This window comes from Protobothrops mucrosquamatus, unplaced genomic scaffold (genome assembly GCF_001527695.2).
Source record: "Protobothrops mucrosquamatus isolate PMUCROS unplaced genomic scaffold, P.Mucros_1.0 scaffold4440, whole genome shotgun sequence".
NCBI classification, from domain to species: Eukaryota; Metazoa; Chordata; class Lepidosauria; order Squamata; family Viperidae; genus Protobothrops; species Protobothrops mucrosquamatus.
Window position 1 is genome coordinate 31,889 of NW_015390351.1, and position 1,499 is coordinate 33,387.

At 55.0% G+C, this 1,499-nt stretch overlaps 1 protein-coding gene across 1 annotated transcript in view; it reads left to right on the plus strand.

Moving 5' to 3' along the window:
* LOC107299016 (V-type proton ATPase subunit B, kidney isoform) overlaps positions 1 to 1,499 on the plus strand; it is a 45,405-nt gene that overhangs the window by 29,287 nt on the left and 14,619 nt on the right. Inside the window, exons 6-7 of the mRNA XM_015828380.1 lie at positions 105 to 244; positions 1,341 to 1,442. Of these exons, the coding sequence (XP_015683866.1) occupies positions 105 to 244; positions 1,341 to 1,442 (242 nt within the window). The remainder of the gene's footprint in view (positions 1 to 104; positions 245 to 1,340; positions 1,443 to 1,499) is intronic.

Here is a 1,499-nt window from a genome sequence, read left to right on the forward strand (position 1 = left end):
CTCTCTTTCTTCCTTCCTTCCTTCCTTCCTCTCATTTCCCTCCCTCCCTCCCTCCCTCCCTCCCTCCCTTCCTTCCTTCCTTCCTTCCTTCCTTCCTTCTCCAGGGCAGCCCATCAATCCTCAGGGGCGCATTTACCCCGAGGAGATGATCCAGACGGGACTCTCCCCCATCGACGTCATGAACAGCATCGCCAGAGGACAGAAGATCCCCATCTTCTCAGCTGCTGGCCTCCCCCACAACGAGGTACGGCCCTCGCAAGCCCCCTCCTCAGTTCTCCTCCATCGGCTGGGAGCAGTGGGGGGGGGCTCTTATTCTGATGATCTTTTGTGCCAGACTTTTTCATTCTTTGGGAATGTGCAAAAGTCTCACGCCGGGGCTGGGGACCCCTTTGGAAAGTAGGGGTGCAGGAGAGCAAACGAAACCCCGACTTGGAAGCAGCCCCACAGGAAGTCCTAGTAGGGCCTGGGACCTCTTCAATTCTAGAATACTCTGGAAAGAGCGCAGAGGAGAGCAGCAAAGATGATGGGGGGGGGATGTTGGGCAGACGTTTCATGACCCAGCTATGTAACAGCATCGGTGCTAGGAGGGAGGGGCTTGCCCTGTCATTCTTAGTAGAAGGGGTCTTGGTGGTTTCCTAAAGCAGGAAGAATAAGTCATTAGTAGATCAAATGAGAGTAAAACCCCCTCCCTTCTAGCACTGATGTTGTTGTCTAGTTGGGTCATGAAACGTCTCTGGAAGAAAACAGCCAAGCTCAGAGAGCACCAAGGACCCCACAGTCTTTCTTCCTCCTCCTCCTCCTCCTCCTCCTCCTCCTCCTCCTCCTCCTCCTCCTCCTCCTCTCCACAAACCTCACTCCCTTCTAACACTAATAATGTTCCTTAGTTGAGTAATGAAACATCTGCAAGAAAATAAGCAGGCTCAGAGAGCATCAAGGGCCCCAGATTTTTTGTCGTTGTTGTTGTTGTTGTTGTCCTCCTCCTCCTCCTCCTCCTCTCTAGCACTGATGATATTCCCTTGTTGGGTCCTGAAACATCTGCTAGAAAACAGCCAAGGTCAGAGAGCACCAAGGACCTCACAAACCATCACCACCTCCTCCTCCTTTTTCTCCTCCTCCTCCCTGTCTCCACAAACCCCACTTCCCCAGTGACGTTACCTAGCTTGGTAACGAAACGTCTCCAAGAAAGCAACCCAGCTCAGAGCAGCCCCAAGGACACAAGACGGAGCGGCAAAGAACGAAGCCCGGGTCCGAGGGAAACCTCCTCCCTGGCGATCCAGGCGCCCCCCCCCCCTTCCCATCATCCACAGCTTCTCACCCTCCTTCTTCCCTCTTCATCCCAGATCGCAGCTCAGATCTGCAGGCAGGCCGGGCTGGTGAAGAAATCGAAAGACGCCATGGATTACCACGAGGATAACTTTGCCATCGTCTTCGCCGCCATGGGGGTAAGTCACCGGTTCTGGGAGCCGGGCAGGTGTCGGGCGGGAGGCCTCTCGTCCCCC